Raw genomic sequence first — 12,705 nt, 5'->3', positions numbered from 1 at the left:
TTCACTACACCGTATATAGTTGTAACTCTGGTTTTTTTCTCTCTCTCTCTCTCTCTTTCTATGTTCGTGCTTGCTTTCAACTCGTACTCGTTACACGTTGAACTTGATGTGTTTATTCCGCCGTTCTTGCGCAACACCGATTGTAGTTCTGCTGTGCGTTCGTTTGTACTGTACGTGTGTGATGCTAGTTCTTGTCCTGTTTTTGTTTTCTCTCAGGACCTCAACTTCTTGCCCCCAGTGTAGCGTAGCAAACAGACTTGTTTTGTTGACCTCCCCGCTTGTCCTGTATTTGTTTCTCTATCTCACTTGGCGTTTTCGTTGCTTATTCTTCGTAACTTTTCATGTTGTTCTCAGTATTAGTTTTGCGTAAGTACTGTCGGCAGCAAAAGTTTGCGGGATCTGCAGCCCGTGGAGGAACGACGGAAAACTGCATTGCTGCGTCACCTACCGTGATGCGGTCTGGTGTTGAGGCTATTGGCTGCGGCCTCAGCGATTAGATCCGGCAACGGCCAGTTGTCTAAACGCGCTGTTGCTAATCGCCGAGGCCGCGGCCGATAGCCTTACCACACGGCGCGTCACGGTAGGTGACGCAGCAATGCAGTTTTCCGTCGCTCCGCCACGCGCTGCAGATCCCGCAAACTTTTGCTGCCGACAATACGTCCCCCGCTGCATTCACGTGCGAATGGAGCCAGCCGCTCTCGTATTGGCTCAATTAAGGACACTCGAGTTGGCATCGAACTTTACGGTCTGTACAATGAGCGAAGGTAAATATGACATTCATCTTTAAGAATTAGTTTTTTTTAAATCAAAATTCCGTGTTTGCTGCAGGGCTATGTGTTCACGAGGATATAAGTAATGCAAGAAACCGTAACAACCAGTCAGCTACTCACTTGAATCCAACAGCCAGGCTGGATAAGGTCAGGGTACTTGTGTGATTGCATGAGACCAATGTTTCTGTCATAACAGCAGATAGCCTACAGTTGTCAACATTGGGCAATATTGCCGAACGTGAGCCAAAACCCGACAACGTCTGTTAGTGCTAACCAGTGTTTGTACTGTGCGAGCCAATATGTTTTAGACACTCAATAGTTTTAGGCACTCACTTCACACAATAGTTTTAGACACTCACTTCACAAATCGCGGCAATGGTGAGGGGCATTCACTAAGATATCTTTTCCGATATAAAATATGCCATGGCAAATTTTCGTTAGCTTTGTCTGTGGAGGTCATTCGTTCTGAATACCTTGCGTTTCAGTGTGCGAAATTGTATTTCTTTATAACTTGATTTCTGGCGTACACGTCATTTGCATATAGCTCTTAGCTTTAAGGGAAATTGGATCGATTTCAGGCCCAAGATATCGTGTTGCTACCTTATTCTGGTTGAAGCAGGCACCGTTTCCAAACATTGTCCTGTAACTATTGTTTTCTAATACAGTAATCTGACGTACTGTTTGCTTACTGAAGCATGCCTCTGAATTCTCCCGTCGCGCAGGTGTTTACCAGCAGCACAGCGGCGAAGCTCTCGGAGGTCACGCGATTCGCATCCTTGGCTGGGGCTCCGAGAACGGCGTTCCATACTGGCTGGTCGCAAACTCCTGGAACCCAGACTGGGGAGACAAAGGTGAGTGTCTGATGCAAAAAAAGTACCTCGTTTTTTTGTGTTTTCTTTTGTTATTAAGCTACGAACCAATGAACTAAATTATCCTTCTTTGACAATGAGTTTAGCTTTTCATCCCATAGTATTTGGTTTAGCTTACCTTCCGATCCTGTAAGAATTCACGACAAATAAATTTCAATTCAACTTCAACAACTTCAACTTCACTGTTATCACCTTGAAGGCGCTATACGCTCTACTTAATGTTTTGCGTGTCAATAATTCCTGAGAAATAAAAGCTTCGAAATGACCGTTCCAAAGCGTCTGTGACGTTATCGTGTGGCGGCATGATGACGTCACAAAACGAGGTGGTCTGTGACATCCTGATTACGTCAGATGGTGACATCACTATGCAACTTCATCGCTGGCTCGGAGGACATGACGGGGGTTTTCTGTTCGGGGACGGTCCCGGAGTGACGCCGCAAAATCGAGCAGCTGTGCCATTTGCAGCTTCGTTATAAAATAATGAACCCGTCTTGCCCTGATTATGTGAGCTCATCAACTCTTAATTCCGTATTATGTCGTTTCTTGACCATGCGCCGGCTATAGATATATTTATGAAAGCGATAAGCTCTGGGCGCTCCAAGAAAAGTCTTCTTTGCATACGCGCGCTGCAGAGTTTCTTAAGATGGCGTCGCCGTATGACGCAAAGCGAGAACAGCGTACGCGCAAAGTGGCTCACCGCTTTTGAATGACGTAGAAAGTATGCGGGCTGTGCAATGCGAAACTAACGACGATACCCGCATTTTATTCTTCCAGGCTACTTCAAGATTCGCCGCGGTAATGACGAGTGTGGTATTGAGGACGATATCAACGCCGGTATTCCCAAGGAACTCAAGCCATAGAATGCATAATGAACGAAGATTGTAGCGACGTATATGAATAACAATAAAAAGTGAAGTGCTCTTTATTATGCGTATTTTGTTGCGCCGAGGACCTTCAAGTAGAGTTTCTAATTTTACTGCGCACTTGTCAGACAACACTTTCTGCAACCAGAACACCTGTGGAGATAACACTGATTAGAGTTTTATTTTAGCTATAAATATTAAGGCGAAACTTAAGATGCTTCATCAAACTCGAAAATTGACCGTCAGTGGCTTCGGCGTCTCGCGTCGGTGGCGTCAACACGAGCGATGTAAAAATCCATGAGGTCACTATGACGTCATCACGCCATATCGTGACGTCACATCATGGCGTCATAACATGCCATCGTCTCTTGGGTCGATCATGGAGGCAGCGTATAAAATCAGTTCAGGTGAGCAAAGCTTGTAATGCCTCTTATCCTGGAGGCAGTGAAAAACCACTTATGGTGCAAAAATCTTTCGGAGGGGGGCGGGGGGGCGGGGGGGCGGGGCAGATCAATGCATCGACGGAGAAGAAAAAGAAGACTGTGGCTTTCGCCTTTGAGTCGTCTTAGGCGAATGCATAAGGCACCCTGTTAGTTTCTTGCTACCGGATATACCATAAATATTTATGGTCCATAATACACAATACATGATCGATAGTTTAGGACTGTAGCGTACGTTTATGGAATTTAAAACATACAAACAAAACAGGTACTGGAGGCAGATTGAAAAGTGGCAAGACTTAACGAGTCCACACGAGATATTTTTTGTAGAGTATTCCTTGTAGGTATAGTCGCCCTAGTATAACGAAATCAAGCGAGTCGCATGCCCAATGATGGTTGGTAGCGGTGGAGGTGATTATTACGTCGAAGCATAACCTCTTTGACAAGGCCGTGTTTTGCCCAGTTATTAAGCTCACGCATTCAGAGATAGGAAATCTTCGCGTCAAAGTTCAAAGCGCTTGAATAAAATATTTTACCTGTCTTTACCTCGGGCTCGAAAAGATTTGAGTACAGCTGCAACTCGATTTAGCGAAGTGATGACCACGCTCAAATTATTTCGCTAAATCGGAAATTTCGTAAAATCTAGAAAAAGATATGTTTCGGGCCTTCGAAATGTAAGCTTGTAACATAGCGAAATCCAAAAAGCTACCACGGCATTGTTTTTGCCGGATACCCACGCCAGTGCGTCTGAAAATTCCGCGAGAGCGGACCGAGGGTGGCCGACAGATAGGCGACACCATTTCCGGGCGATACAGGACAACAGACGGTCACGTGAATCTGTGACAATTTACCGATGTGCGATTACGGGGAGAACGAATGCAGTGATTGTGCGAGTACGCCGAGCGAGAATGGTGCCAGGATATAATCAGGGCTGTCTGTCGCATGAACTATAAAATAACCAAAGCAACCACCGTCGCCTCCAGCTTCATTCGGTACCAAGAGCGCTACCGACTGGCGAGTTTGTTGTTCTGTGCCCGGGCGTGGCGTGCAGCATCGTCAAAGTAAAGCTAGGGCCGTAAGAAGGGTACCTAGATGATTTAACGTGATAGCGTTAGAGCACACGCTCCAAGAAAAAACCTGTCTTGGTCAAAATTAGAAACACATCACCGCTTCTACATTCACTTATTTCTGAAAAAAAAAATCGTAAAACCGGGTTTGGTGGCCAAATTAGTTCTTTAATTCGGGTTTAGAGAGAGAGAGAAATCTTTTAATGAAAAGCTGGCGATGTTTGCCCGGCTATTCGCCTGACACGCTACTCCAGGTGCTGGGTGGTGGTTATGATATATACACTGATAACCGCACACACATACATAGACTACACTGTTTACAAAGTTTCGGTCATGCTTGCAGCCCGCAAGAAAGTCAGCAGCGCTTTCGTGGCACGTAACGCACAGGTACTGCTTTGCCATGGGCCCAGAATGTGCCGCAGTTCAAAACACGAGTCCCGTTGAAGGTGCAAGGCCGCCTTCAGAGATCGTCTTTCTGATGCGAATCGCCTGCATTCACACAGAACGTGTTTCAGGTCTTCTGAGACGTTACATTGAACGCACAATGGTGAGTCCGACCACTTGATTTTGCTCTTGAAGTAATTAGTGCAGGCGACGTTTAATCTGATGCGGTGCAAGCATGTTTCCTCTTCTCTGTTGAGGTCTCGCGGCATATAGAAGTCACGCGATGGATCAATTTTGTAAAGAGGCCCATACTGGTGACTAGCATCTGTCCAGAAGGATCGCTGGAAGCGCCAAGCGTGTGCCGATACGAGTGTCGCCGCGTCTTTTCTCGAGAACGGTATTTCAACCATTTCTCTCGAGGCGTCATGTCCATCATTGGCAGCGTCATCAGCCTGGACGTTGCCTTGTATTCCGCAGTGGGCCGGTATCCACTGTAGAACAATGCGGTGATTCAGTTCGCAGACTTTCTTGCGTAGGCGTTTGATGTCCATTACGAGCTGTTCCTGCGTGCTTGGCGACTTCAGAGACTCCAGCGCCGATCTTGAGCCGGTGAAGATGACCCAAGACTCGGCTGTCTGGTCTACAATGTAAGTAAAAGGAGCCCGTAGTGCAGCCAGATCGGTGGCTGTAGACATAGGTCGGCAAACTCACTCATGAGTCGACTCACTCAGACTCACTCAGACTCAGATCGGGCCGTGAGTTCGGGTGAGTAATATTTTGGTGAGTGAGTCCGAGTGAGTCCGGTTGAAGAAAATTTTACTGAGTCTGAGTCCGAGTGAGTCCAGTTGAGGAAAATATTGGTGAGGGTGAGTCCGAGTGAGTCCTAAGCGCAAACTATATTTCTTGGGTGAGTCCGAGTGAACTCCACCTTTTGCTGGCGACTTATGGTCCTACTTACTCATTTTCATCATTACTATCAGCCTTATATTGGCTTACGTTTATACTCAAGTCTATTCACACATACCTCAGCACACTGGCATTCATGCGCCTCCTCAATATTTATTGATCAGAGGCGTGAGTTAGGGTAAGGGGTGCTATGACCTCCCCAGCAAACGGTTTCATGGGAAGTTCTTGATAAAAAATCACGTGTGAGTCACGTTTTTCATAAAAATGCCCTTACAGAATTGATATGTAATAATGATGACATATGATATATGATGATAACTCGTATTTGAAGGTACAAGATCAAAAGGCGTATCGTAGAGCACCAATTATGTGAGATATTGGCGTTAAATAGGATTGCAAACATGATCGAAAAAGCTAATTTCACGCCAACGAACTCATGAGTCGACTCACTCAGGCTCACTCAGGCTCAGGTGAAGCCTTGAGTCTGAGTCTGAGTGAGTCCGGCTGAGTAACATGTTGGTGAGTTTGAGTCTGAGTGAGTCCGGTTGAGAAAAAGTTTAATGAGTCTGAGTCCGAGTGAGTCCGGTTGAGGAAAATTTTGGTGAGTCTGAGTCCGAGTGAGCCCTCAGAGCAAAATCTATTTGTTGAGTGAGTTTGAGTGAGCTCCAAATTTTTTGCCGACCTATGGCTGTAGATGAAGTACGGTCACTGAGAGTGGCAGAAATGAATGGTGACATTGGCAGACGGAATCCACCCGCGCCAATGGGGAACCAGCGCTGGAGTTTCCGCGGACAGGGTGCGCCGCCCTGCCGGGCACGGCCGGAAACACTCGGGCATACAAACAAATACGAATGGCTGCTAACGTGAACCATGCCGCCGTGCGCGATCACCAAACGAGGAAAAAGAAGAGTCGAGACCGGCAGTATTGTTGTATTCACAAATGCGCCACAATCAAAAATGTCTTTAATAACTGAAAAAAAAAGTCCAGAGCATAGTTGACTCCCTTCGGCCTCGCTTTCCACCGATGCACATGGGGCGGCGCTCTGGAAAACATCACAAATCTTTTATTTGAAACTGGCCTTGAAAAAGTTAAAGAAAGCACATGAGAGCTTAGGTTGCGTAAGCATGGCGCCGTACATTACACATACCGTATTTACTCGATTGTAACATGACCACAATTGTAACGCCAGGGATGACATTTCATTACGTCCAGGAAGAAAAAAATAGAATTTCGGTATTCGATTGTAACGCGAGGGTCGACATTAGGTTGCAGAAATCTAGAAAAAAAAAAACTCGGGTTACATTCGAGTAAAACGGTAATATACGTCACTGTCACAGCTCTAGACCGGTTACCAATCCATGACCGCTAGAAAAACCGTGTTGTCTACGCATGTTTCATTGCTGATCACACACTGCATGTCAAACTCGGAACCACCACGAAGTCAGTTACCACTAGGTTCCTCAAAGAAATTTTTTTTAAGTATCAGGCTTAGACGACGGCCGATCGCAAGTTTGCAAACGGTCTGCAGACGATGGCGAGTCCACGTCGTTAAAGCACGAGATTTGCGACATGTTTGTATTTCCGCTAACACCGCTGATCTCCACATTACATCGGCCTTTTTACATTTATTTTCCGCTTCACCGTCAGCTTTAAAAACGTTTTTTTTTTAAGACTGCGATACGAGCATTTAGTGGGCACATGGAAGCCGTTAAAAACATCGCAAAGGAAAGCGTGTAGCGAAACAGCTTCTTTATATAGTAAGAGAGCTGTAACTACAGATTACGTAAACGTGATATGCTCGCTCAAAACAGCTGTCACTCACTGGGCTGAATGTTCTCAGTGCTGCCTGAGGCACTAATTTTATTTCAAAGCGGGCCCACAACGAGCACACTGCATACACCGTCGAGCTTGCCAGCGTAATTTGAGCACACTTACCTGTAAGTTTATGTCGTACGGTGCTTGACACTTCGCCGAAAGGTCACAATCGCTGTCTCTGCGAAAAACAGCTTCTTCCACGTCATAGACATACTTCGCATTGGACAGCTTCCGTCCTAGCGATAGCACACTCTCGCGAAGGTACCCGTCCGCACACATCACATCACTGAAATCGCAGCGGAGAATAATCGGTGGCATCGCTGCTCGCCCGCTGCGCCACAGTGCAGCGAAGTGTCCCGATCTTCGCTAGTCTTGCGCGCTCCAAGGCACCTACAAAACGACGCACATCGAGGAAAAGCCGCGGTAGTGTCGAATGACGTTCAGCATGTGTTTGAGCGTGCCACGAGGTATGTGAGGGCACGTTGAAACGTGCCGTCGTACGCTTCGCGGTGGCTCTCTATTACACGGCCGGGCTAGACCGCACGCGCGCTTCTAGCGCGCGCATGCAGTCGAGCCCGGCCGTGTCTATTACTAGATGTTTCTCAGCTAGCTCGCCAGGGCGGCGCAGCTTGTACATTTTAGGCGCGCCACCTGGGCAGCGCTGGCTACCCATGGCAGATGACGTAGGCGTTACATAGCCGTCAGTGTAAATATGACGGTGAGCCTTGTAGCTGTTTTCCATGTGCTGTAGAGTGAAATATGTTAGCGCTGGTCCGGGTGTGCGCCTCTTATTACTGAACCCAGGCACGAAAGTGACAATTGACCACGGAGGAATTTTCCACGATGACTCCGCTGGCATCGATGCGCTTTGATAATGCAGCGGGAGTAAGATCCGTACCACAGGACCGCTGTCTGAAGCAAGCGCGTGGCCTGGCACTCTGGTGGCATAGCGCAAGTGGACTCGAAGAAACTCCTGCTGCAGGAGCACTGGAGCTGATAGGCGTCTGCTTTCGGCAAGGGTTCTGATAGTTGATGCATTTTTTGGTAGGCCAAGGCACACCCTCAGGGCTTTTGCTTGAGCTCCAGTTAGTGCTTGTATGTTGGTTTGGGAAATGCCATGTAGCGCCGGAAGGCTGTATCGTTGAAGACCGTCGCAGAGAGCTGTGTACATTTGCAGCAGGGCGTTTACAGAGCAGCCCCCGGCGTCGCTTGATAACAAGCGGGAGATACTCGCGTGTGACACAATTTTTTCCTTTAACACTCGTCATTAGCCTGTCGCTTGTCACTCCCAGAAACTTATGACTTCGCACATACCCAATGGGAGAATCCGCTACCTTTATCGCGCTATGAGACATCACGCCTAGTAAAAGCAACGGCGGCACATTTTTCAGGTGGCATCGTTAGACCTCGTGCGACTAAGAATTTCTCGATTGAATTGAAAGATTTCTGTAGCCTTGCTCGTAGGACACGTCTGTTGCGACCGCTGCTCCATATACAGATGTCACATGCATATAGAGAGATTTCAACTGATGCAGGGATGCATTTCTCCAGTCCGATGAGAGAGATGTTGAATAAGGTAGGACTTAGAACACCACCCTGGGGAACTCCTCGTTGCACTGCTTGCGGGGTTGTGTCACCTTCTTTCGTGGACATGTAGACTGACCGATCGGTGAGGTAGTCGCAGATCCAGCGGCCCATACGACCACCAACTCCAACAGACTTATGGCGTATAGGATAGACTCGTGAGTCACGTTATCGAACGCGCCCTTGATGTCGAGGAATACGCCGATAGTTATGCTACCTCTAGCTTTGTTGACTTTTACGCAGTTTGATAAGGCTGACATTTGTGGAGGGTATCAGCAACCAGTCCAAGCGCATCAATACCATCTTCTCCATAAGCTTTCCCACGCAACTGAGAAGTGCAATGGGACGATAGGAGTTAATGTCCGTTGGAGACTTGCCAGGCTTGAGAATAGGGATGACACGAGCTCGTTTCCAGCAAGGTTCACGATTCCCTGCTGGCATTGAATATGGCAAGAATGCGCATCTTCGCCTTGTCACCTAAATGCGTTAACTCGGCATAGCTAACGCAGTCAGGTCCAGGAGATGACGTCTTGTTCACCAGTGCCCGACCTCCAAGCAGCTCCGCGATCGAGAAAGGTCCATCCGCTTCAGTGGTGCTCGGCGTCGTTGAAATATCTTTTGCTGTACAAGGCGAAGTTGCTAGCGCCACTACTGCAGTTATCTTTGAGCAGAAGGCCTCCGATATTTCCAACTCGCTGCTGTTACAGGAATTCGGGTTGATGACAACGCTGAACCCTACGGGTATTTGCCGGGGAACGGAAATGTCTTCGTGAGATCGGGAACTTCGTAAAATCGCGCTTCGTTAGATCGAGTTTTAACTCTATACCGATCTAATTGTCTCACTCGTGGTTAGGCTCACAGAAAAAGCATTTCGTTAACTATTAACCTTCGCACGAGGCCGAGCAGAAAGAGGAAGATGCGTGAAAGTTCACCGTGAGGGAACATCAGCGTGTTCAAGAGACTCGTGAAATTGCAAACCATGAATTTTTTACGGCTCATATCCTTCGCCTTCAAGTTATGTGTGGTTTAAGGTTCGCAGAGTAGAGAGAACAGCGTTTGTTTCTTATTTACATTGTTGTGAATTCACTAGCTCTGCAGCATTATCATATAAGCGACGAATAAAATTTGATACCTGTCGTTCCATTTCATTTCATCCTGCTAACACGCTGCCCGGCAATACTCGCGTTTTAGGCTTTATTTCATTGCGGGAATGAGAGTGGAGTATATGCAATCAACTTTTATAAGAAGGATGCACACACCAGCGCTACAAGCACGGATTCATCACTGAGCCGGACCTATAGGTACGAAGACTAACCCTGCAGGTGTGCCTCACAATATTATTAGCACGTAAAATTCTAGCATTTTTCCGCAGATCATTCCGGTAGAGCGGCCATCCCGGAAAGGCGAAGGTCTTGGTTTTGATCCCCGGACCAAGGTGACTCTTTCGTCAACTAGGAAACTTTTCTTTCTGAAAAATCCGTATGGATTGCCTTGGTGCTTTGTTCGACAAACGTGTCGGTGTCATTTTTTATTTCTCAGAATTTTTTTCTTTGTTAGCTACATTAAACATCTCTTCGTTTTTTTGGTTTCTTTTTGTACGATCGAGGCTGTGGGCGAGGCACCCACTTTAATCTCTTCTAGTCTGTTGTCGCAATTTTGCAACATGCTTAATCTGGGCTCATGAATTCTTATGGGACGCTCATTAGAGAGTAATCTTGATGTGGTCGTCATATGGGGCCATGAGGCCGAAACCTCTCATTGTGTCGCCATGCAAGTCTTTCGAATAAAAATGCATTGCAAATGGGCGCTTCCACGGAGCGCGAGCGCTTAAAAATCTCGTACGGTAGTATCCATTCAGCTGGATAACCAAAACCATCATCCCCTGCATTATTCAATGTTTATCAAACAACCACAAATTTAGAGGCCCGTTCACCAATGAAGTCTTGGTTTGTTCAGTTCAAAAGCCTGCAAACCTAATTATATATTTTTGAGCTTAAAAGGTGTTCTCTTATTACGACAGTTTATCCACTCGACCAGAGTACCGTTATAAATGGTGTCCTGGCTATAGTAACGGACGGTGTTCCGTATAGCAAGGTAATGCCTGTAGTCGTCGTAAGAGCGAGATGTTACAGAAATGTAACACTCGGGAACTTATGCCCTGTAGTTATATACTACTTACAGCCTGCGCCAACGTCAGAAGCTCACTCACATAGCTCTTTCTGGACGTCTACAACAAGTCGATATTCCCACCGAAACTTTATTTCGCGTATGACTCGGCCTACTTGGCCCTTTCCTTGTGTCAACAAGGAAAGGGCCCCCCACGCCCCCTCCCCCGACCCCCCTCCCCCCTTGAATACGCCTATCAGTGTTGCCATCTCAGCGGGTATTCCGCTAGATCTGGCGGAATTTTGATAAGTTTAGCTGTGAAAATTTGTATTTAGTGGATGGCGGATTATTTAGCGGAATTCCAAAAATTTTAGTGGATAGCGTCATTTAGGGACTTTCGGCCTATGCTAGAGAAACTCCAGTTAATATTAGTACAAGAGATTCGCAGCCAGTGGTGGCGCTTCCGCCTCGTCAGAAAAGTTTCGGATTTCAGCGCTGCACGCGTGCGCAAGCGATCCGAAACCATGCCGAAAGCTAACAAAATGTGCTACCTTCAGATGTTCCGAGAGGAATAGCTGAAAGACCCGAACTTGTGCACATGGTTTGACATTTTGACCGCAGAAAAAAAAAGACGAGGACAGAGGGAGGTACGACGACACGGGCGGTAAACTTTCAACTCATTTTATTCACTGAAAGACGTAGCAATATATAGCCATTTATGACATGCGCAGACACAGTTACGTCAGCTCATCAGTCTAGTGGGGCAGCAACTTGTCGAACAAAGACATTTCTGATTAAATAATCTGATAGAGGTGTCATTGACACAATCATCACTTTTCTTTCTAATAAAGTAAGCTTCTAATAGCTCTCGAGCTGTTTGGTCTTGGCTTCTACCCAGAATCTTTATCTCCTGAAACCGTGGTTCACACGCGCAGTCTTTACAGTGCGCAGGCAGGTGCGCCAAAACGCCTTCTTTTTTTGTACCTTTTGCTCGTGTTCCCTAGCTGGCTCGATCATTTAGGCACCGCCCCGTCTGCCCTATGTAGGACTTGCCGCACGTCTGGGGGATTTCGTACACGACTCCCGTAGAGCACTTTGCGCACGGCTTTGCAGGGTTTTTACCACAGCCGAGTCTTCTTTTAGGTTCTCTGGAGGTACGGGGGCAGAGCCGCGCCAGCTTGAAGGGCGCCGAAAAAACAAGGGGGACACCATACCTGCCTGCTACCTTCCTTAGGTTGTGGCTGACCTTGTGTATATAAGGCACCACTTCAGGTCTTACGGTAAGAGTGGTCGTCCTCGTCCTTGCCTCCCTCCTCGAACCTTTCACCTTCTGCAGGAGAGTTTCCACCACTGGCGTCACCATCGAGTCAGGGAACCCAGCCGTCTTGAGACGGGAAATCTGATTGTCAAATGCATCCTGCATTTTGTGAACGCACGACTTCCTGAGAGCCGACTCTAAACAGAGCATAGCAACTCCCCTTTTCACAATCTTTGACTGGGAAGAATTATACGGCACCAAACCCTTCTGTGCCCGAGGAAAATACTGCCAGCAGGCATGACCATTGCCAAAAGAAATACTTAGGTCCAAAAAACGCAGGGTATTCTCAAGTGGAAGCTCATGAGTAAAAAAAAGACCTTTGCCAAGGCGTTTAAACATATCCAGAATGGCATCACAGGTGGTTAAAGTTCCTTGCTCGTTAAAAACAATTAAAAAATCGTCCATATATCTAAAAACGGTTAAAATGTTTAAAAATGCATTGCTTTTAAAAGCTTCCTCGAGCGCCTTGTCAATGTAACCTAGAAATATATTACACAGTAGCGGCGCAATACACAACCCGATGCAGATGCCACGCTTCTGTAAAAAAAGCTGTTCGTCAAAGGTGATAAAAGTGCTATTAAG

The 12,705-nt window shown here is 46.9% G+C and overlaps 1 protein-coding gene across 3 annotated transcripts in view; it reads left to right on the top strand.

Moving 5' to 3' along the window:
* LOC119387889 (cathepsin B) overlaps positions 1 to 2,564 on the top strand; it is a 32,036-nt gene extending 29,472 nt beyond the window's left edge. For all 3 annotated transcript variants that reach the window (XM_037655450.1, XM_049413721.1, XM_037655449.2), the window contains exons 6-7: positions 1,493 to 1,621; positions 2,414 to 2,564. In XM_037655450.1, the coding sequence (XP_037511378.1) occupies positions 1,493 to 1,621; positions 2,414 to 2,499 (215 nt within the window). In that variant the 3' untranslated portion in view covers positions 2,500 to 2,564. The remainder of the gene's footprint in view (positions 1 to 1,492; positions 1,622 to 2,413) is intronic.
* Positions 2,565 to 12,705: the final 10,141 nt, after the last annotated feature.

This window comes from Rhipicephalus sanguineus, chromosome 3 (assembly GCF_013339695.2).
Source record: "Rhipicephalus sanguineus isolate Rsan-2018 chromosome 3, BIME_Rsan_1.4, whole genome shotgun sequence".
NCBI lineage: Eukaryota > Metazoa > Arthropoda > Arachnida > Ixodida > Ixodidae > Rhipicephalus > Rhipicephalus sanguineus.
Note: the sequence above shows the minus strand (reverse complement) of the source record. Positions and strands in the feature narration are given on the sequence as shown.